This window comes from Nannospalax galili, unplaced genomic scaffold (assembly GCF_000622305.1).
Source record: "Nannospalax galili isolate Female #2095 unplaced genomic scaffold, S.galili_v1.0 scaffold35, whole genome shotgun sequence".
Taxonomy (NCBI): Eukaryota; Metazoa; Chordata; class Mammalia; order Rodentia; family Spalacidae; genus Nannospalax; species Nannospalax galili.
The window spans coordinates 570,726-591,807 of NW_008336449.1; the positions used below are offsets into that span (position 1 = coordinate 570,726).

A 21,082-nucleotide genomic window follows, 5' to 3' on the forward strand; every position below is an offset into this window, starting at 1 on the left:
AGGCTTCCTGGCCAGAAAGTTCCAAGGATCTTCCTGTCTCCACTTCCCCAGAGCTGGGATTACAAATACATTCTACTGTGCTTGGATTATTTATTTATTTATTCATTTATTCATTTATTTATTTATTTATTTATTTATTTATTTATTTATTTATTTATTTATTTATTTTGTCTTTTCTGCCTCTGCCTCCCGAGTGCTGGGATTAAAGGCGTGCACCACCACACCTGGCTAGTTATTTTTTGATGGTAGGTTCTGAATATTAAACTCAGTACTTTTACTTCCTGAATTATCTCCCTAGCTCTAAAACTTTAAAGTTTTGAGGGTGATTTCCATTTTGTTTTGTTTTGTTTTTTGAGACAAGGTCTCACTATGTAGCCCTGGCTGGCTTAGAACTCACGTAGATCTGCCTGCCTCTGCCTCCAGAGTGCTTTGTTTTGTTTTTTGAGACAAGATCTCACTAGATTTCCAATTTTTTAAAAAAATTTTTATTTCTTATTTTTATTTTATGTGTATGAGTGCATTGCCTGCATGGATGTGAGTGCATGTACCACGTGTTCGCAGTGCCTTTGGAGGCCAGAAGAGGAGGTTAGATTCCCTTGGAACTTGGGTTGTTAGTAACTGTGTGGGTGCTGGGAACTGAACTCTTGTCCTTTGCAAGAGCAGCCAATGCTCTTTACCTTTGAGCCATCTTTCCAGCCCCTAGATTTCCAATTTTTTATGGTCATTACTTCCTGAAAGTTTTTGCCTACTCCAAGGTCACAAACGTCACAGATCTTCTAGATCTATGATTCCAAATATATATCTGTGACCCACTAATATGTGCCTTTTCCTGAGGAGACTTAGAAAAATGTCTGCTTACCTCAGACATGGAACCCAAAAACAGACTAAAGAAGTGGTTTTAAGTCATCACCGTGCTGGGTGAGACTTGTCAGTGATGCAGCTGCTTTTGAGTCATACGTGTTCCCATGAATACCTCTTACTTGTGTTCCTATAAGTAACCTCAATTAACTCATTAGTTTGCCAAGTTAGACTTAAATAAAACTGCTTATGATGATGGGTATAGCCCTTCTGATGTGTCATCTGACCACCTAGTGTGTGTACATCAAGGGACCAGCAGACAAAGAGCTCTCCACTGTCCCTGAAGCTTCAGCTCAGCTAGGTCCTCATGTGTAATGTGGGCGAAAATGTCACTCCATTTGTTTCTCCAGACCCTTTCCTATACCTCCACAACTCAGTTCTGCTCAGCTGGGCTGGGCTGGGCTGGGCTCAGCTCAACTCAACCCTCTTGCTTTACAGTCCTGAAGCTCTGCAACTACACTGCTAATATTTCATTGATAACTACCTGCAGTGATTCTTTGCATCTATATCTACTCTCTGCCTCTGCCTCCAGTAGGTCCTCTTCAGCCCTTTTATAGCCATTCTGTAAAACACACACACACACACACACACACACACACACGCACGCACGCACGCACGCACGCACATATGCATGCAAACAAAAACACACACGGTACAAAGTATGATCTGAGAGTTAATATTAATTAGTAATTAAGATTGAGACACACATAGTATACTTACATTCAGGCAAAACACTCATACACATAAAATAGAAATAAATAAAATCTTTTTAAAAATATTGCAATAAGGGGCTGGAGTTCAGCAGTTAAAAGTACTGACTGCTCTTGGGGAGGACGTAGGTTCTGTTCCTAGCACCCACATGGTATCTAACAACTGTCTGTAACTCCAGTTCCAGGGGATCCAACATCCTTTTCTGGCCTCATCAGGCATTGCAGGACATGGGTGCACTTACATGCATGCAAACAAAACACCCATACATATATATATAAAATAAATAAAAAGATTGCAATAAAAGAGCATGGGATAACCAGCTATCAAGGGAAATCAGCCATATGTGGTAAATTGCAACCAACAAAACCAAAATAGCCAGGGCTGGAGAGATTGCTCAGAGGTTAAGAACTGGCTGTTCTTGCAGAAGACCCAGGTTCGAATCCCAGCACCCACATGGCAGCTAACAACTGCCATAACTCCAGTTCCAAGGGATCTGATGGCCTCTTCTGTCCTCTGCGGGCATCGAATGTGCACTTACATACATGCAGGCAATATGCTCGTATACATAAAGTAAAAACAATAAATAAAAAAAATTTTGTCTTTTTGAGACAGGGTCTCCCTGTAGCCCTAGCTGTGCTAGAACTCACTATGTGGACCAGGCTGGCTTCAAACTCACAGAGATCCGCCTGCCTCTGTCTCCCAAGTGCTAGGATTAAAGGCGTGCACCACCACGCCCAGCCAAATAAAATATTTTTTTAAAAAAACAAACTAGCTTGTAAATTTATTGTTATTCAATAAATTCTGATGTAGAAAGACAAGCTTGTCTGTGTTTCTGGCACAGTGTGCTTATGACCCTGAGGAGGAAGAGAGTAAATTTGAGGCCAGCATGGACAATAGTGTCTCAAAAACTAATCAAGAACAGAAATTAAAGAACCATAATCTAGGTATACATTAAAGCAAAAGTGGGTGCTTTGAAAAAATAATCAAGGAAAGAAAAGAGTCAGGCAGGGAAGGTCATGTGAGAGTCACGTAAGTAATCATAGCTGCTCTGATTTCAAGACAGCAGTAGTCATGTTACGCTGGCAGGACAGAGTGATACCATGTCTATAATCTGTGATCTAATCTGCTAGATCATTCATTGGTTTCTTCATCAGTTTTGTATGTCATGTCTACAGTCTGATTATGGATTCTGCTTATAGTTCCCCATTCTGTGGCACTTATCAATCCTGTCTTTAGTTTCTTCAGCTCTTGTTTTAAGAGTTCTACTTATTTTTTCTGGTGATATTACATATACTTTTTTTTATTGTGTTAAATGTATACACAGTAGGGGCTGGAGAGATGGCTTAGTGGTTAAGAGCCCTGGCTGCTTTTCCAGAGGACCCAGGTTTAGTTCCCAACACAAGACACTCAGACACATAAAAAATAAAAATAAATTAAAGCTTTTAATGTACACACAATAAAATTTGACATTTTAATCATTTTATAAAAGTATTTATTACTTTATGTGTATAACTGTATTACCTGCATATATGTAAGTGCATCCATGTTGTACAATGCCCACAGAGGTCAGAAGAGGGTGTCAGATCCCCTGGAACTGGAGTTAAGGACAGTTGTTAGCCACCATGTGGGTGCTGGGACCTTAACATGGGTTCTCTGTAAGAGTAGCCAGTGCTTTTAACTGCTGAGCCATCTCTCCAACTCCCATTTTAATCATTTTTGAGGGCAAGTAAATACATTTACTGAATGTCAGGACTATTCCTCTCTAAAAAAAATTTTTTTTTGAGACAGGCCTCATTCTGTAATCCCACCTGACCTGGTGCTGGCTGTGTAGGCCATCCTATGCTGGCTTAGATCTCATAGCAATCTGCCCGCCTTTGCCTCCTGAGTGCTGGGATTAAAGGCATGTGCCACCATGCCTGGCTTAAAGAAAAAAAATTTATGTATTTGAATGTTTTGCCTACATGTATGTGAGTGTACCCATGTATGCAATGTCCATGGAGGCCCAATGAAGGTGTCAGATCCCTTGGAACTGGAGTTATGGATGGTTGTTAGATGCCATGTGGATGCTAAGACCTGAACCTTGGTTCTCTGGAAGAGCAGTCAGTGCTCTTCCCTGCTGAGCCATCATCTCTCCAGTCCCTAGAATATTTTCATAATCCCAAATGAACTCTCTACTCATTCATTACATACTACTATTCCCCTCAACCTCTGGTAACTATGACTTTACTTTCCATATTCATGAATTTGTCTATTATAGGTTCCTCATATAACACCAATCATAGAATATTTGTCCTTTTGTCCTGTCTCCTTTACTAAACATATTAATGTATACAGCACTTTGTTCACCCGTATTTCTATTCTTGGACACAGACCATTTCTACCTTTTTAAATATATGTGGTACTGGGAATCAAACCTAAGTCCTCGCACGTGGCAAGCAAATGCTTTACCACTGAGCCACATCTTCAGTCCCTGGGTCCTGCTTTTGGTTTTCTTTTTATTTTTAGAGACAGGGTCTCACTGCATAGCCCTAACTGGCTTGGAACTCAGAGATCTGCCTGCCTCTGCCTCCAGAGTGCTGGGATTAAAGGTGTGGACCACAGCACCCAGACAGTGTATATTTTAAATCTTGTCTTGTGGTCATGAGGTCTTTTTGTTCTCTTTGACTGGTTATTTTTGGTTCATTGGTAGCATGAAATTTAGCATGTAAATGACAGCAGTATTTTCAGGTTATGGGTCATAATTTCAGTCTAGGTTTGAAGAAATGGGAAACTGGATTTCTGGTCTCTGTGAAGGCTAGTCCATTTCCAAGTTACCCTGACTTCTAGGATGGCCTTTGGGGTGTTTACCAGAGCCCCTTCTTTCCAGTTTTACCTCCTCACAAGTGAAGCAAAAGTGTGTTCAGCTTCTCAGCCTCTTGTAATGCTATGTTATAGTCAGCAGTAGGCAGAAAAAGCTACAAGCTAGTTCTCCTTAGTAAACCCCTACTTCCGCAGTTCAGCCCCCCACAGTCCTGTGCGCCTCCAGGGAGAGGAATTTTAAATTACACTTAGATGCCTTCTCTAAGTCAGTGTCTTTGCCTCACTGTGGTCTTGCAAGAGTCAGATACTGAGGAGGGAGGAACAGGCAGGTGCTGGGTAGCTACCTCTGGGGCAGGCCAAGGGCAGCCTGACAGTCGTGCTTATTTCCTTTTTCTGTTCTTAATGGTGAAGAGGCTGTGCTCAGGTAGGTATCCTCAAGGCCCTAGCGGAGTGTGGCATCCCTGTGGACATGGTTGGAGGAACATCCATTGGGGCTTTCATGGGTGCCCTATTTGCTGAGGAACGGAGCTACAGCCAGATGCGGATCCGGGCCAAGCAGTGGGCAGAGGTAAGGAAGAACCCACCACCCTTAGGATGGCTCTAGTCTCAAGGAGGCAGCCATGCAGGTCAGAGCATAGCCTGTGGGGCAAAGGGGGAGCATAGAGAAGTAAAGGATTGGGCAGGTGGTGGGAGGTGGCCTGAGGTGGGGAGGCTGAGATAGGTGGCAGGGGGTGGGGTTGGACTGAGTGAGGTAAATGGGCAGGGGATGGTCTGAGGTAGGCAGGGGAGAGGTTGAGGTAGATGGCAGGATGTGGCCTGAGGTAGGTGGTGAGGTGGTCTGAGGTCATAGGGTAGTCTGGGGTCTATGATGCGAGGTGGTCTGGTTTGTGCTGTAGTCTTAACTGATGGCGGTTACTAAGTGACAACATGGAATGCCACTGGAAGGGAGGTTAGTGTTACCCATAGTACCAGGAAACAAGTCACAGCTGCAGGCAGGGAGGCAAGGGAGAACTAGGGCCAGTCAGAATCAGAAAAGTATGCTGGCCTCCAGTTTCTAAAGCAAAGGCAAGGCAGGATAAGCAGCTTTGAACTGGTTAGTGTTGCTCATTCCAGCAAACCTAGAGGCGGGTCCCCTGGTCTCTGGCCCTAGATAATTTTGAGGAGGGGACTGTTGGCTTGGTATTATTCAAACCAGGGAGGGGCTAGGTGTGGGCTCTGGGCTGCGCAGAAGATGTAACCTCCGCTATTAGTCTAGCTTTGTCATAAATGGACATCAGAATCAAAACATCAAACAGAATCAAAGAAAACAGAACAGGTTCCCTCAGCTTCAAGTCCCCAGCAGGAAGCTCATGACCCTCTCAGGGCTGGCTGCTTCTGTGGAACAGATAGAACCCTACTGAAACCTTATGTGGGATCAAAGACATTTCTCTCTTTTTTTTGGGGGGGGCGGTCTTTTTGAGACAGGGTCTCCTTGTAGCCCCAGCTGTCCTGGAACTCACTATGTAGACCAGGCTGGCCTCGAACTCACAGAGATCCACCTGCGTCTGCCTCCCGAGTGCTGGGATTAAAGACGTGCGCTACCACATCTGGCGACATTTCTCTTTCTTAAAAGAAAAATGGCCATCCATGTAGAGGCTGAGGGGTGGGCTGTCTACTATGTTCACGGTGCTGGGGATATGGCTAGGGGGCTCTGTCCAGAAACATTTTTTCCATGGAATGAGTGTCCATCAACAGAGAGGGCCTAGTGATACATTCTGTTCTTAGTGATGTATCAGCAGTCATTAGGGGTGGCCTCTAAGAGCAGTGACCACAGGGAAATGTGTCCAGCAGGTACAAGACAGCTTAGAATGCAATCACAGGCTGGGAAGCCCAGCCAAAGACCTGTGGGAGGTCTTCTCCCTTCCCTCCCCGTGCTTGTCTGCTGCTGAGGATTGGGCATGAGAAGGGTCAGGGCACTTTGGGCTGCGCTTCTACCATCCTGAGAGTAAACTAAGATCTGGAACCTTGCCTGGGTGGCCACTTTGTAGGAGGCTCCTCCTAGGCATAATGGGAATGGAGTCACAGACATACCTAACGCACCATGCATGCTGAAGAGACTGATGGCAGCGGGGACATTTTGTACTGGGCAGAGGCTTCCTGGGGAATGAATTTAGGCCCTGGGAAGAATCCTAAGCCATAGTATTCCTTGTTGTCTTTGCCCCTTTTTTGTCTCAAGGAAAGGTCTTCACTTCACAAAGCTTTTGAGCGCTGGGCTCTTCTTGCTATCCCTTTCATTAATGGTTGCTCTATCCAGGCTGGTGCTCCCTGTTCTGTGTAGGTAAATTTGGAGGCCAAGGGCAAAAGGGTATGCTAGAGCCCTCAAGGGTTCAACTGGCAAGGCCTGGCTGGGTGGGGGCATTGTGCTATGTGAGGCTATGTCCTAGCTTCCAGGCCCTGGGAGCTTCTGTTGGCCTCTCTGCCTATTCTGAGGCTCGAGCCCACAGGTTGTGTTCTCCTGCGACTCCTGGCAGTTGGGTCTGTGGATTGTACTTGATGCCTACATTCTGCTTTGTTTTAGGGGTTTGTTTTGTTTTATTTTTTGAGACGGGCTCCCTGCAGCCCCAGCTGACTTGAAACTCACTATATAGACCAGACTGGCCTTAACTCACAGATATCTGCCTGCCTCTGTCTCCCGAGTACTGGGATGCCTCTGTTCTGTTGCAGAAAGCATGTGCATGTGTCCATGTCCTGCTCCAGTAGGGTTTCACAGGTCAGAGTGTGAACTCCTCAGTAAAGGTCATTCGTGTTTCCAGGATATGACATCCATGGTGAAGACCATACTGGACTTGACCTACCCAATCACGTCCATGTTTTCTGGAACTGGCTTCAACAGTAGTATCAGCAGCATCTTCAGAGACAGGCAAATTGAGGTGTGTCTCCTGACCATTCCTAGCTTGCATTGGATGCTCAGTAGCCTTGACCCCATCCTCCTCTCCATCTGGCCCTAGATTGACCTTGCCAGTGTGGGAGAAGGAACAGTGTGAGAGGAGGTTCCCTCTGAGTCTTGTCCTCCCCACAGGATCTGTGGCTCCCCTACTTTGCCATTACTACCGACATCACAGCCTCTGCAATGCGGGTCCACACAGATGGTGAGAACCTCCTCCAGCCAAAAGCACCACCGGGTCAACTCAGCTGAGTCAGCAGCTCTAAGGGTTCAGGCATGCATGTGAGCATGGAAATTGTAGAGAGAACTGAGGGTCTCACAAAGGAAGCAAGAGTCACAGGCACATTTGTAGAGAATGCCCCTGTCACAGGCATCCTGGGTAGAGTGGGGCAATCAGGACTGAGGATATCAGCGGGGATAGAAGGGCCCCCTGGAAGAGTAGAATGAGAGGGGCCTTTGCCTGGGCAAAGTGGGATATCTAGAGATCTCAGAGGAAAACCTTATTGCCCTCCCTTTCATGAGAAAACCCTTCAGGGGTGAGAGGTCTGGTGCGAGTCAGTCTGTCAAACCTGGTGTCCTTCCTGGAGGTAGGTCCTATGGGCTCTCAAACTGACTGAGATGAGACTCTGATCCTCCAGTTCAGGACAGAAACCTATAGAAGACAGGGAAAGGTTCTGTTCTGGCTCCTTTCCCACTAGACCTTGATTCTCTAGGCTCACTATGGAGGTATGTCCGTGCCAGCATGTCCCTGTCAGGCTACATGCCCCCACTCTGTGACCCCAAGGATGGACATTTGCTGATGGATGGGGGTTACATCAACAACCTTCCAGGTACTGCAGAGGGTGAGGGAGTGCTTGCCTGCTTATACATGGCTCTTTGGTCATTCCACCCTGTGGCTGCCTGCCACAGTCGCCTCCACACCAGGAAGGCTGGGGTGGTACACGTTTTCCTTAGAGTGTGCCAAGAGAAAATGTCAGGCTGGCAGCAGCGCACAGAAACCACATGCGCATGTGCCCATGCGTGCACATGCGCACAGCATCCTCCCAGCATATGGCTCTGCCTGTTAGCACAGCAGCAGCAGAACAAAGGCCAAGAAGATAAACTAGGAGCAATTGATTTCCATCTGTGCCCACAGTCAGGAACTAAAAGCTCGCAGGTGTTGGGTGTGCTACGAGTGAGTCCACACCTGCTACCTGTTGGATACATGTTCAGAAGGGCCCAGAACGGTTTGGTGCACATGGCTGCATACAAGGTAGGGCATTTGTTTTCCTGCCTCCACAGGCCTAGGAGTAACATTAGATCAGGACCATATAGTCCCCAGGCAGAGACACTCAAAAAAACAGAACCTGCTTAGAGCTTAGTGAAACAGGGTCTGCCTCCCACTATGTACTGCCCAGTCCACTTGAGGTGCTACCCCGTCCCCTAGTTGAACATTCTTGACATGGATGGTGACCAGACTGTACTGTCTTCTCCATAGCGGATGTGGCCAGATCCATGGGGGCAAAGGTGGTGATTGCCATTGACGTGGGCAGCCGGGATGAAACAGACCTCACCAATTATGGCGATTCCTTGTCTGGGTGGTGGCTGCTTTGGAAACGCTGGAACCCCTTGGCCACAAAAGTCAAGGTAGGATTGGTGCCAGGTAGACTGGATAGCTTCCCTGGGACTTATGCCCTCATCCCCCATGTACCAGCCCTGTCAAAAGAAAAGTGGGAGCACCTCCCAAGCCAAGAGTCCAGTAAATCTGGGTTCATACTGTTGCCTGTGGTCTGGGACTAGTCTGAAATAAGAGGGCAGGGCCACAGGATTTCATAACTCACCAGGTCACATCTTCAGGACCCTGACTCAGAGCCTGTCTTGTTCCTCAGTCAGGAGAGATGGGGAGAGAGGACTAGGGTAAGAGACCCAAGCATATCTTGGCAGGTGTTGAACATGGCTGAGATTCAGACCCGTCTGGCCTATGTGTGCTGTGTCCGGCAGCTGGAGATGGTGAAGAACAGTGACTACTGTGAATATCTGAGGCCCCCCATTGACAGCTACCGCACCCTGGACTTTGGAAAGTTCGATGAAATCTCTGTGAGTGTCAGCAACTGGCTGCAGGAAAAGAGGGGTTGAGGGTGTCAGCTCTTGTAGCTGCCACCTCTCCAGCCTCTTTTCTGAGAGCATGAGGAGGCGGGCCTGATGGGGCTTACTGTGTGCACAGGAAGTTGGGTATCAACATGGACGGACAATATTTGACATCTGGGTTCGGAGTGGTGTACTAGAAAAGATGCTGCAGGACCAGCAGGGGACAAGCAAGAGGAAGGACTGTGAGGTGAGAAGCAGGATGGAGGGTCTGAGTAGGGTAGGGGTCCATAGCCCTCTAGACTGAGCTGGCAGCATTGTGTGCATCCACCATGCTGGTGTGGCAGCAGCCTGAGACAGGTGGTATGCTGAGTAGCTGTGCTTTCTTCCACCTCATTCTAGGTCCTCACTTGCCCCAATGCCTCTTTCACGGACCTTGCCGAGATCGTGTCACGCATTGAACCAGGCAAGGTGGCTGCAGTGGACGGTGAGTTGGATATGCAGGAAGTGGGCCAGAATAACAAAGGTTGGGACAGGCCAGGGGGAAGTGGGCCCCATTACTCATATGGACCATCGCCCTTGCCCTAGAAACTCAACCATTGCTGCCCCATTGTTTCAAGACCCTAAGATGTTCTGTCCAGCCCAAGAATCCCCACAGCAGCGGGACTGCCTCCTAGGCCAAGCAGGCTTTCCCCCCATTCCATATTATCCTAACTACACCGCAGACCTGGAGGGGAGCCCACTAGCAGAGCCTACAGAGGGCCAGGTCCAATAACCACTGTACTCTTGCCCTATGGCCCTGCAGTGGGACCAGCAACCACTATTCCCACTCTGTTCTCATCTTGCAACAGAAGAGCATATCCTATCTTAAAGGGGAACCCGAGATAAAAGCCCCAGGCACTGAGCTGCCTATGCTAGGGAAGACAAATAGGACACACTGGGGAGTGAGGTAGACAAAGCCAGATGTGATGTGTCTCTAGATCTGTTGCAGCTTCTCTTGGTAGTCCTGGGACTGCATGGATGGCTGTGTATGGGAACCTGTGCTACCATGGAGATGGGGGGTGGAGAGTCTGTGGACATGTTCTGCCTCAGTTTTAGCTATGCTGGGCATAACTACTGTTTTTGGGAAGGGGACCAATGTGGTGCTCTCCTCTGCTCCAGATGAATCTGACTATCAGACTGAGTATGAGGAGGAGCTGCCAGACATCCCCAAGGACACATATGCTGACTTCCAGAGCACTGGGGTTGAGTTGGACTCTGACTCGGTGAGGTACTAGGCCCAGCCCTGCCAATGGCCCTTGGCTGAGCCAACTCTGAAGTCCCCAAGAAGGGTCTGCCCTAGGTCCCTGACTCTGGCCTGGCTGCTCCCTACCTGTAGGCCTCCCAGGTGATGCAGCTCAGGGTCAACCCACTGGGGTCTGGCAGCCTCCACTCCAAGCATCTTGACCATGTATGATTTGCTTCCAGGAGGACAATCCTTCACTATTGCAATGGCACCCTGGCCTGGCTTCCTCAGAACAGCCCCAGGACTCCTTTCCCTGGCTCCCTGACAAAGATAAGCAGGAGCCTGGGCACTAATGCCCCTCCTGCTGGAACTATCTTTCCCTGAGCTTGACCAGGAGATTGAGGCCCTACCCACTCCAGGATTGAGGCTACTTCATCTACCTGACTACAGGCAGTGTATTTATTTGGTTTTTTCCAGGGGCCTGGGCTGCATCAAAGGATTCTTGGGCCTCTTTCGTGCACCGGTACCTCTTACATCCTAGCAGCAACACTGGGAGGGGAGAGGGGGCCTTTGTGAGGTATGAGAGTACTGGATTGGCATGTTAATAAAGGTTGATACGATTGTGTGGATGCTTCACTCCGGTGTGGAGGTTGCTATAGCAAAGAGCAAGCAAGATGGATCTGAGGTCTGGCATGTCTCTGCGGAGTGGTCCTGTGTTCTGTCTGGACCCTTTATTGGTGCGGAGACACCCAAGGGCAACAACTCTGGATAGACTAGGCAGGCAGGATGCCTGGATGCCTGGATGTCTGGATGTCTGGATGGAGCTAGGGTTTACCCCCACACCAAGGTGAGCCCTACTGGTTTCTCAGGCATTCCTTGCCCCTGGGCATATATGGGCGTTGCCCTAAGTGGGAGAGCTCCACAATAGCCTGCAGAATGCCTCAGGGCGGAGCCGCCTTTTAGCCACGCCCCCGTCTGACATACTTGTGCGGTGCCCCTACGAGCCCAGCCCAGCCCTGGCGTCACGGGGCGGAGTATCGCCCCCGAGTCCAGCCGCGCTCTTCTACGGCGGCTGGACGCGCGGGGCGCGGGGTGCGGGGTGCCGGGTGCGGCCATGCGGGGCCCGTGCCGGAGCGCGACCCTGACCCTGAGGCCGAGACCCAGCACGACCTCAGGCGCTGTAAGGCTCCCCCGGCGGAGGCGGCGGGCGCGGGGCGCGCTCTGAAGCCCGGGGGATGCGCGGCCGCCGTGACCATGGGTGCCGCCGCCTCCAGGAGGAGGGCGCTGAGGAGCGAGGCCATGTCCTCAGTGGCGGCCAAAGTAAGGTGAGTGTGGCGAGTCGGCTGGAAGTCAGGCAGCCGCGGCCGGCTTTCCGGTGGCTTCCCGCTGTTGTACCCCCCACCCCCCCCTACAGCTTCCTCTTCCCGAAGGGAGTAGGCCTTGGGCCCCGTGACCTGACCCCCACAGGCTGTGCGGAAGAGGAGAGCCAGCGAGGTCCGGAGGCCCGTGACCTGCATCGGCCTGGATGCTCTAGGACCCAGGGGTCCCTGGCTGTCCGCTGAGGGAGGAGAGGGCCCGCCCCTCTCACGATGGTGTGGAGGGCCTTGGTGGGGCTGGGGCAGTTGAGGAGGGTCTTGTGAATGTCAAAGGCTGGTAGGACAGTTGTACTGACCATGCCCCCTCTGCCAACCCTGCAGAGCAGCCCGAGCGTTTGGAGAGTACCTGTCCCAGAGTCACCCTGAGAACCGCAACGGTGCAGGTAGGGACCCAGGCTGTGCGGGGTGGGTCCGAGGTGGTCTGTCCCAGACCAGGCCCAGGGCAGGTTGAGTGTGAGCCAGCCCAGGTGCCCCGCTGGGTTGTCTTCCTCACACCCCCTGCCCTTCCAGGCCCAGAACCCCAGGAAGAGCTCCAATCACTCATCACCATGGCACCCTCCCAGCCTGGGCTGTTGGCATGGCAACAGGCCTCCTGGCACCCCCAGGGCTGGCACCACTGTCTCTGGGGGCCAGCTGGTGGGGGGGAGGGGAGAAGTTGGCACCAGGCAAATGGGTGCATCTGCATGAGGGTGCAGAGATATTGGCCTGCTGGTTCTTCCAGGGATCATGCACAGGTAACAAGGCCTCTCACCCCCAACCCATGCTCAAAAGCTTCAAGCCCAAATAGGAGGAGGAAGATACTCAGAAGCACCTTTTCTAGCAACCAGAGCCCCTCTCGTCAGACTAGGTGTTTGTTACCCCCAGTGTGCCAGGACACTGGGGCATCAGACTAGCATGCTGCAGGCTTACCTGATGCCTTTTCCCCAGACCACCTGCTGGCTGACGCCTACTCAGGCCACGACGGGTCCCCCGAGATGCAGCCTGCCCCCCAGAACAAGCGCCGCCTCTCCCTCGTCTCAAATGGCCGATATGAGGGCAGCATTTCAGATGAGGCCGTCAGTGGGAAGCCAACTACAGAGGGCCCCCAGCCCCGTGTATACACTATCTCGGGAGAGCCCGCCCTGCTGCCCAGCTCTGAAGCTGAGGCCATTGAGCTAGCAGTGGTAAAGGGGCGGCGGCGGGAGCGGCACCCTCACCACCATAGCCAGCCCCTGCGGGCCAGCCCTGGTAGCAGCCATGAGGATATCAGCAGGCCCTGCCAAAGCTGGGCAGGCAGTCGCCAGGGCTCCAAAGAATGTCCCGGATGTGCCCAGCTGGCCCCTGGGCCTTCCCCTCGGGCCTTTGGGCTAGAGCAGCCACCTCTGCCTGAGGCTTCTGGACACGGAAAGAAACTGGAGAGGATGTGTAGTGTTGATCGAATGTCTGGTAAGTGGCCTCCTCTTAGCATGGGTAGGTTTGGGTAGCCTCCTGGGCTTTGGCAGCAGCAAATACCATGAGGCTGGGTGTCACTGTGTGAAGGAAGTCAGGATGAAATCCCATGGACTTCCACCCACCATCCTGTGAGCTGTGGCCTCCTTCAGCCTCTCAGCAAATGTACCCAGCCTCATAGCTTTGACCCTCCCACCACCCAGTCATTTGAGGAGTACTTCCTGGAGGAGGGGTCCTGGAAGGATCTTGAAGACTGAGTAGACAGAAAACATGACTTAATAGGAAGATCAGACTGCCTTCAGCAAGTACCAGGGAGCAGAAGCTGTCTGGGCCCTGAAATTGAAGATTGTCAAACTGGCAGGGATTAGAAGGCCCCTGAGGCATGCTGTGTTTAGTAACTACCTCTCCCCACAGAGTGCCCCCCTTAGGACACTCCAGCAGCCCCATGCCTAGCTTTAGGGAATAAATATACGGGAAGGGACAGTCCTCAGCATGGTAGTCTTCATTCTCAGTAAGGGCCTTTGGCTTGCCCTGCAGGGGGTATAGTCTGGCCAGTTGATAGCTAAGACGACCCCTGAGAAGGGCTACCTTATGCTCAAGGGAGACAAAAATGTGACAACCCAGAGACAGACTCTGCTTTCAGAGGCTTTCTGGATTGCTAAAGGGAAAATTAAACAGAGACTCAAAGCCTCAAGTCATGGGCTAGGGAGAGGCAGTTAAGAACATATACCACTTTTACAGAGGACCTGAGTTTGGTTCCCAGCACCCACAGCTGGCAGCTTACAGCTCCCTGTAACTCCAACTCCACGGAGATCCCACACCTCTGGAAGCTGCTACAGGCACCTGTACTCATGTGCATATACACATAATACACATAAGTCCTTTTTAAAAAGCCTCAAATCAGAGAGTGTGGGTGGGTGGAATTCTGCTTGAGAACCCTACCCTGAGCCAGCTTTTTCTCTGAGAGGACTAGGTACCCTGCTGCCTTGACTCTGCTGCTGTTACTGGCCCCTTGAGCCTAGAGTTCCCTCCTGGCAGGAGGGATCAGGCTTCGGGACTCTTGGCCTTGCCAGCCATAGCCTCTTCTCTCTTCTAGATGATGTCCCCATCCGTACCTGGTTCCCCAAGGAAAACCTTTTCAGCTTCCAGACAGCAACCACAACTATGCAAGCGTGAGTGCAGTGTCCACTGCAAGGGTTCTTGGCTGGGTTGCCTCTTAACTGCTGCTCAGAAAATACTGACCATCCTTACCTGACTGGGTCCCATCTGGGGGCTTCTTATGAACAGCTGCATGTACCACACTGTGCCAGATCTGCTAATGGGCCAGGCTGAGGCCCTGAGTCCCAGGAGGCAGGGTTACTTGCTTCCTCTGCCCATCTCCTACTCCCATCTCTTCTGTTCTTTTCCTTACCTGCATTCCCTCATGGCCTCTACCTACCCATTTACTTGTGGCCTGCTGCCATTTTCTCTGGGGACCTGGTCCAGAGCTGCAGCTGATGATATCATCATGGGGTGGTTTGGGGTGAGGGTATCCTGGTCCCCGTACATACCCCAAACTCCAGCCTCCCTTCTGCTTCATATGTGACAGGTAACTGTTACCAGGGATATCCTAGAGGTCTGTTCTTCTCTATGTGATATCTGGGTTCTCCTCTCAAGGAGGGACCTTTGAAGCAAGTTCCCCATACCAGATCAGCCCCACTGCACTCTCAGGTGCTGTGCCAAAATAGATAAGGCACAGTCAGACCTCTGTAGGACCAACACCTAGCCTTGCCTAACCCAGGGCTCAGCATCTGGAGGTATGGACCAGTGACTCAGCCTCTAGTGCCCTTTGATGGCTGGCCCTGAGCCCAGCCAGCATCCTTTTGGGAGGGAACTACCTTCAGGAGGTCTAGTAGGGGACTAAAGGAAGCCAGGGATCCACACTCACTGTGCCTTCTCTCTCTTAATGCCTCTTTCTGCTATGGCTTCAGCATCTCGTAAGTATGCCACATAATGTACACTTAGGGGCACAGCTGTTGTCCTGGGGAATCCTCCCACTCCCAGATAGATTTCTGTAGGTCAGGGACCCTGGGCCTGGACAGTGAGGAGTGCTGAGCTCCCATTAGCCCAGCTCCCAGTAGACAACTAGGCCTCAGCAGGACCTGCTGGGAACTGGGCCTGGGATGCCCCACTGGGCCCCTGTGCTTGCACCTCTGTCTCCACGTCTGTGTCCCTCCTGCCTTTGGCCAAGGGCAGTGCTGACTTGCGGCGGTTTCTCAGGGTATTCAGGGGCTACGCGGAGAGGAAGCGCCGGAAACGGGAGAATGATTCCGCGTCTGTAATCCAGAGGTAGGGCCTGCCAGCCACTCGCCACCAGGGTCTGTCTCTAGTCTGCACTGGCCTGGCCAGGGCCCTCACGGCCCTGGCAGACCTGATGGGGGAAGGGTGGTGGCGACCACTGGCCTGGCCCTGCTCTGGGGACGTGGCAGGCAGGAGAGGCCATGTGGCCAGGCTGTATTTCAGCCCCTGGATCTATACTTTGAGGGTATATTGGCAATCAGACTACAAGCCAGCTGGCCCATCCACGTCTGTCTAGCCCCGAAGCTCAGAGCTGTTCGACCAGTGGCACGGCCTACCCTCCCTCACTCCCACCAACCTCAGAGGTGTGCCTGGGAAACTTATTTGTCTGTCTTGGACATGGGACCTTGGCAGGGCACAAATTTGGGGGAAATTTGCCTCTTCGGTGGGAAGGGGACATTTTCAAGCTCCCAGACCAATTTGCAGGTATGGGTCCAGGGAGAGGATGTTAGGAAGCCTCCACAATGGAAGAGATGCCTGTGTGAAGCCTCAGTGACAAACGAAACTGGCAGAGAAGTGGTGCAACTTGCCTCTGTTCTGGAGTGTGGGGAGGATCTCAGTAAGAGGCCGGATAGGATTTACTTGTATATGAATCTCAGGGAGTTTCTCCTGTGTCCAGCCTCAGTGTGGTTGGGGGCTAGGTGGGCAGGAGCCACCACTCACCCCTTAATGGGCCTTCATTGTCTCATGCTTTCTCCTTCAGAAACTTCCGCAAACACCTGCGTATGGTTGGCAGTCGGCGGGTGAAGGCCCAGAGTAAGATGGGTGTCGGGGAGGTGGGCAGCGCTGTGCTTGGCAGGCTGGGGCTTTGCGTGCTGGCAGCCCACCTCCCTAGACCTGCTCTAGCCCCACCTACCTAGAGGCACCACCCCTTCACCATGTTCTCCCTCCACTAGGCCCTCTGCCTCCTGCCTTGCCCAGGCCCTGCTCCCTTTCCTAGTGTTGCGTCCTTGTCCCACCCTGCCTAAGTGTTCTGCCTTGTTCTCCCCACAGTGTTCTGCTTCACATAGGCCCTACTTGTTGAGTCCCCTAACCCAGTGTTCCGCCTATCCCAGGCTCTGTTCCAACCCCACCTGGTAGTCACCACTGTGCCTTTTGTCCCTACCTAGTGTTCTCCAAGTTCCCAGACTCTGCTCCTAGTACTCTGTGCTCCTGCACCTGCACCAACCTTATCATTGGTCTTAGTCCATCTTATGAGATTTCAGGCGGGCCCTATCCTTGTGAGCTTTTTCACATGCCTCCCCATCCCCAGCCTAGGGCCTGAGTCTGCTCTGTCCTTGGCCCTCTCTGGCTAATGGGGGTTTTGCTCTCTGCAGCGTTCGCTGAGCGGCGCGAACGGAGCTTCAGCCGGTCCTGGAGCGACCCCACCCCCATGAAAGCCGACACCTCCCACGACTCCCGAGACAGTAGGTGTCCAGATGCAGGCCAGTCCACTTCCCCTACAGGTTCCCTTAGGCCCATATCCCTGCCAAGGTTCCCATGCCAGCACCGCTAGGCTTCTGCGCTTTTGTTCTTTGAGCCTCGATTTACCTATCTGTGAGATGGGAATGCCTGGCATCTCAGTCTCTTAGGTGGGTTTAACTAATGGCTAAGCTATGCCTGGCAGGGGCACCAGTAAGGTTGTGCTCATTGACTCTCAGGGCATACTTGGCCACAAGTGACACTTGTGTTGGGTTTCAGCTTCATATCAGTCTCCCTCTTCCCACATGGGGCTGCTTTCCACTTGTGTCAGTGGCCCAATCCTGCAGATTGACTGTGACTATGGTCCTCCCACCTACCCAAAGATCCTCCAAGACATCCTTGGGCTCTGTAGGTGGTAGGCCACCATCCTGGTGACCCCTCCTACCTCCCAGGTAGTGACCTGCAGAGCTCACACTGCACTCTGGATGAGGCTTGTGAGGACCTGGACTGGGACACAGAGAAAGGCTTGGAGGCTGTGGCCTGTGACACTGAGGGCTTCTTGCCACCCAAGGTCATGGTGAGGCCTGCCCCTGGGTATACTTTGCTGACACTTGGGTGGAACAAAGCCCTGTCCTTTGCCCCTCCCCAACCATGCCCACGCTACTCTTAGTTGTGGGGGGTAGGGGGTGGTTCTTCACGTTCTACCTTAGCTGTGGGGATTCTTGGGGTCTCAACCCTTAGCTGCCTGGGGGAACTTTCAGAGGACTCTACCCTTGACTACAGGAAAGTAGGGAGGAGCATCAGAAGGCTCCACCCTTGGCTGTGGGAGTATACTTCATAGGGGTTCCCCTGTCCCCCACAGCTTATCTCCTCCAAGGTGCCAAAAGCTGAGTACATCCCCACCATCATCCGCAGAGATGACCCCTCCATCATCCCCATCCTCTACGTGAGTATCCTACCCAACTCCCTGCATCCAGACAAATCCCAGGAGGACACCTCTCACTCCAGGCCCAGCACTGGTATCCAAATGCCTTGGGGGTGGGGACTAGCAAGGACTCTGACGTGTGGCCTGTCTCTTCTCAGGACCATGAGCATGCGACATTCGAGGATATCCTGGGTATGTATCTTGCTGACTGCATTTGGTGGCTGGCAGGAAGGGTGACCCTCCATGGGAAGGGACAGTGCTCATGGCCCTCTGTCCACAGAGGAGATAGAGAAGAAACTGAACATCTATCACAAGGGAGCCAGGATCTGGAAGATGCTGATTTTCTGCCAGGTAGGACCAGCCTTTCCTTTCTTGCCCAAGAGAGGAGGCCAGTATAGTCAAGAAGGGAACCCAAGGTTACATGTGTGCATATGTAGGAGCATTGATGTATGGGTGCATGTGTGGAGTGGGTACTTGGACATCTTGCGTTAGCCTCCCTCTGGCATGCCTGAGGCCCGATCATGACTCTTACAGGGCGGCCCTGGACACCTTTATTTGCTCAAGAACAAGGTGGCCACCTTTGCCAAAGTGGAGAAGGAAGAGGACATGATCCAGTGAGACGGGAGGGTATTATGGTTTGGGGGAGGGCAGTCCTGAACCTAGTGTAACCTTTCCAACCCCCCTCCCTCCACTGTACTTCTGGTGGAGCTCAGCCATGGGGCCTGCAGCCCTGGGCTGAGGCCACTTGTGATCCTAACCAGCTTTTGGAAGAGGTTGAGCCGCCTGATGAGCAAAGTAAACCCAGAACCGAACGTCATCCATATCATGGGCTGCTACATTCTGGGGAACCCTAACGGAGAAAAGGTACTGGAACCTCAGACCTGTGAGGAGGGTGGTCGCAGCTCTCTGCTAGTCCTGGCACTTTACCTTCTGCTTTAGCCCTCCTAGGGAAATCCTTTATGCCTGGGGTCCTGAGCAAGGAAGATGGGTCCTGCTTTTAACCCCATTCTCATGGGCCTGCCCTATCTGCAGCTGTTCCAGAACCTCAGGACTCTCATGACTCCTTATAGGGTTACCTTCGAGTCACCCCTGGAGCTGTCTGCCCAAGGTAAGTTAGCCCAGTTGCATGACTAGAGGGCTGCAGGGATCTGCCCTTTGGGGCCTAGTCAGGCCTGAGCCTCCTTGGCCCTGTCCTTTCCTACCCAGGGAAGCAGATGATTGAGACCTACTTTGACTTCCGGCTATACCGCCTATGGAAGAGTCGCCAGCACTCGAAGCTGCTGGACTTTGATGATGTCCTGTGAGAGGCATGGGCCATGCCCAGGCACCGCCAGGAGAGGCATAGGCCATGCCCAGGCACCACCAGGCCACTTCCTCTGGACCAGGAGCCTGGGTCTGGGCCGCCTCTTGCACCCAGGACCATGTGGCCCAGGTCTTGCCCACAGCCACTTCAGGGACCCTCAGACGTTGCTCAGGTTCTTGTGGGGTCTGGTCCTCGCTGCACCATTGGGCCACAGAGGCCACAGTCCTGGGTGCCTGGGAGAAGCCTTGCCCCATGGCCAATGGACTCTTGGCAGCCAGGGCACCAACCTGCCATGCCTCGCCTGGAGGCCGCAGCGTTGGGAATCCCCTCCATGGGGTTCATAGAAATAAGTGCAATTTTTTACACCCCTGAAACAATTTGAAGGGAAGCAGCGTTACTAGTTAACTAGTTAAGCTCTGTGCTACTAGTTACAGTGTAGACAACTGGCCCAGTGTGTGTTCAGGTCCTCCTGTCCCCCAGCCCCTTAGCCCTGCCGTATTTGATCACCAGCACCAGGGTGGCCCATCTATGTGGGGCCAGTGCTGTCAGGCTGCTTGGTCTGGCTCAGTCTGCAATGGCCAAATCTGTCAGCTTTTACCCCTCTTGCCACCCCTTGCTCACTCTGACCTCAGCCTGGCAAGGGGCAGCCTGGGCAGTAGGAGGGAAGAGCCTAGCCTTCCTTCCTCTCAGATGAGGCGCTGGGTTGCCACCTACTCCCCACCTCTCCGAGCCTATTCATCTCCCTTGCTGCCATTGAGTTCAGCTTTTTCTAGCCTCGATCTGGAAGCCACCTTCTAGCACAGAGGCCTAGGGGCTTGGCGGGAGCCCAGCTGGGGCTGGGCCCCAGAGGCAAGAACCTTGCCAACTCTGCAGTGGGAGCCTGGATCTGTCACCCCAGGCCGGAGAGTCAAGTATCTGGTAAACTGTGAGGTCCCCATGTCTCCCCTCACAGCCTTGCCTAGGGTCCAGCAGGGTGGCTCTCTTGTACATAGTTGGAGCTTGGGGGCAGGCCCCCCCTTTTGTAGAGCCTGGGGTCTGAGGGCACCTGGTTGTGTCCCTGGCCAAGGAATTGGGATTCTGAACAATGTACGATATCCCTTAGAGTGACCATTAAACTTGACCCTCTGCTGCGGCTGCCGTGTAGCTACCCTCACTTTGGCACTCTTCATGTACATAACCAGCCTGAAGTCACTGTTGGGTCTGGACAGGGTAGAGGGCCCCTCCCTCCCCCCACTCCCCCAAGGACACATACATAGGAAGATGTGGTAGGGGTCTCAGAGAATACCCACCAGCGAGCACAACTAACTGTCCAGTGTCAAGGACCAGAGCAGCTGATACCAGTTGGACATGCCTAAGAGCTGGGAAAGACAATACACAACATGGGCAGAGCCTGGCCAACTTGATGCTAGGCGCTAAGGGGAAGAAGTCAAAGTTTGGGTGCCAACACAAACAGGTTAGCTATTCCATGCCTGTGCTTTGACTTACTTGGCTACCCATGCTCTCTGAAAGTGACGTGTGAATCACATGCCATTCAACAGTGTCTTCTGTATGGTTCATGAGACTAGCTGCCTGGAGTCTACGTGATGCTGCTGTGCAGGCATGAGAGCAGTGCTCCTCCAGGGGCAGTGTTTGTGACCTCATGTGTCACCACACTGCTACTTAGATGCACATTTAGGTGTCACCTGTAATCCTGCACTTAGCTTTAGAACAGTCAAACATTTAACTGATGGGC

General features: G+C 52.1%; 2 protein-coding genes across 15 annotated transcripts in view; both read left to right on the forward strand.

Annotated features, from left to right (window-relative positions):
- Positions 1–11,216, forward strand: part of Pnpla7 (patatin like phospholipase domain containing 7) — an 81,986-nt gene extending 70,770 nt beyond the window's left edge. For 4 of the 7 annotated variants that reach the window (XM_017797651.2, XM_017797653.2, XM_008831186.3 and 1 more), the window contains 10 exons: positions 4,780–4,936; positions 7,161–7,277; positions 7,427–7,496; positions 8,005–8,121; positions 8,769–8,917; positions 9,215–9,367; positions 9,495–9,605; positions 9,758–9,842; positions 10,517–10,625; positions 10,823–11,216. In XM_017797651.2, coding sequence (XP_017653140.1) covers positions 4,780–4,936; positions 7,161–7,277; positions 7,427–7,496; positions 8,005–8,121; positions 8,769–8,917; positions 9,215–9,367; positions 9,495–9,605; positions 9,758–9,842; positions 10,517–10,625; positions 10,823–10,964 — 1,210 coding nt within the window. In that variant the 3' untranslated portion in view covers positions 10,965–11,216. The remainder of the gene's footprint in view (positions 1–4,779; positions 4,937–7,160; positions 7,278–7,426; positions 7,497–8,004; positions 8,122–8,768; positions 8,918–9,214; positions 9,368–9,494; positions 9,606–9,757; positions 9,843–10,516; positions 10,626–10,822) is intronic. The other 3 variants (XM_008831185.3, XM_008831184.3, XM_017797652.2) reach the window with 3 other exon arrangements.
- Positions 11,217–11,402: 186 nt separating this feature from the next.
- Positions 11,403–20,484, forward strand: Nsmf (NMDA receptor synaptonuclear signaling and neuronal migration factor). 8 transcript variants are annotated; one of them, XM_008831187.2, is made up of 16 exons: positions 11,403–11,905; positions 12,278–12,339; positions 12,884–13,381; positions 14,481–14,556; positions 15,355–15,360; positions 15,644–15,712; positions 16,425–16,477; positions 17,038–17,127; positions 17,575–17,699; positions 17,985–18,068; positions 18,206–18,239; positions 18,328–18,398; positions 18,582–18,661; positions 18,809–18,911; positions 19,080–19,155; positions 19,254–20,484. In XM_008831187.2, exons 1-16 carry the CDS (start codon positions 11,835–11,837, stop codon positions 19,349–19,351), a joined length of 1,596 nt encoding a protein of 531 aa, XP_008829409.1. In that variant the 5' UTR covers positions 11,403–11,834; the 3' UTR covers positions 19,352–20,484. The 8 variants fall into 8 exon arrangements, with proteins under 8 accessions (XP_008829409.1, XP_029418429.1, XP_008829410.1 ...); XM_029562569.1 differs by lacking the exon at positions 17,038–17,127; XM_008831188.3 differs by lacking the exon at positions 15,644–15,712.
- Positions 20,485–21,082: the final 598 nt, after the last annotated feature.